The sequence below is a fragment of the Pteropus vampyrus genome, unplaced genomic scaffold (genome assembly GCF_000151845.1).
Source record: "Pteropus vampyrus isolate Shadow unplaced genomic scaffold, Pvam_2.0 Scaffold204, whole genome shotgun sequence".
Taxonomy (NCBI): domain Eukaryota; kingdom Metazoa; phylum Chordata; class Mammalia; order Chiroptera; family Pteropodidae; genus Pteropus; species Pteropus vampyrus.
In genome coordinates, this window is record NW_011888985.1 from 1308287 (window position 1) to 1309722 (window position 1436).

General features: G+C 39.1%; 1 protein-coding gene across 1 annotated transcript in view; it reads right to left on the bottom strand.

Annotated features, from left to right (window-relative positions):
• Nucleotides 1–215: 215 nt before the first annotated feature.
• Nucleotides 216–1436, bottom strand: part of TRPM8 (transient receptor potential cation channel subfamily M member 8) — a 42731-nt gene continuing 41510 nt past the window's right edge. Inside the window, exon 14 of the mRNA XM_023537938.1 lies at nucleotides 216–307. Within this exon, the coding sequence (XP_023393706.1) occupies nucleotides 257–307 (51 nt within the window). The 3' untranslated portion in view covers nucleotides 216–256. The remainder of the gene's footprint in view (nucleotides 308–1436) is intronic.

Below are 1436 nucleotides of genomic sequence, written 5' to 3' on the forward strand. Positions count from 1 at the left end.
CGAGTTGGTGGGGAAAGTAACACAGAGGGGGGACCCATCCCCCGTTCCTTCCTACCGCCCTGCGCTGCTTGAATTTTTCATATGACGCATTATTTTCAAATCTGATCATATGTGAAAATAAAATAACTGAGAAAAAGATCGTAATTTTGAATTAGTCTTAGAATATATAAATTTACAGAGCAAAAAATAAACAAACAAACATTAAAATGACTTACCTTGTTATAATTAGATTTTTCTCCATTAGAGTCCACGAGTTTTATTTGATTTTATTAGCAATCTCTTTCAGGAGACCCTTGAGATCATTAAGCTTGGAAAGGGAAAAAGACAGAACTGGTCTTAAGATCGATTTTCCAACTCTGAATTTTAAATGATCACTCGACAGCTTTTCCATTAAACAGATATATACACACACATTCACACACACACATAACACAGTGAGTCTGGTGCGTGGCCGGAACACAGCAGGAGGAGCGACGTGACATTTCAAACTCTGTCCATAGCTCACTTTCTGAAATCGCACCCATTAGTATTAGCGCCAACTAGTATTAGCTTCACTCAAATGCAAACCGCTAGAAATAATAGATTTTAAGAACACAGAGGAATGATATTTATAAATTACAATGTTATATGTAACTAATACTAATGAAATTATAAGATACCAATAAAGTCTTGCTTTGATAGAAGTAAAATACTAATAAATCAAGTTTTTGCAAATAAAATGTCTCCCCTCACGAAAAACCAATAAAAATTATAAAAGGCATAGTAAAATTATTTCTGATATACGCTTATTTCACAAGTTTACTTGTGATGCATGAAGCTCATTTTAAATTATACGCCATATTGACACACTTGATAAAAGCTGTAGACGTAATGCAATTTCTATAAATTGGCTCTAACTTGCTATATCTCTTACTCAAGGAAAAACCTGTGTTTAACTTGGGCTTATTTCCAGTAACGACCTCTTCATTTAAATTTCTTTTTTTAAAGAACAGAAAGAAACCAGAAGGGCCAGTGGCTGCCTGAAGGAGGAAGGCATAGTCAGATCCCTACTTACAGACTTAAGGTCAATTGTGAATGACTTCGTTTCCTGTTACATTATCTATTCACTGGAGGGGCTTTCGGGAGCCTCTGTTGATCTAGGATGTTTGCTAATGTCGCTGTTTAGGGCATAAACTCCAGGGGTTTGCTCAAGAAACAAATGACGATCCCTTAAGTCCTCTGTGGATGGGAAGGAGACTTGTGGGATGGGAAGGAGACTTCTCTGCTGCTCAGAAGATGAGGCACACAGGATGGGGGAGGCATAAACAGGGGAGAGGAGGCAGGGCATCAGGCGGGAAGCAGGAGGTAGCAGGATCCCACGGGTGACGGCCTTCGCTCTGTGCTATGAAGTTCAGTCTCCCGTGGGACCCGCCCAATTTCCCCTCAACCCTACAAAA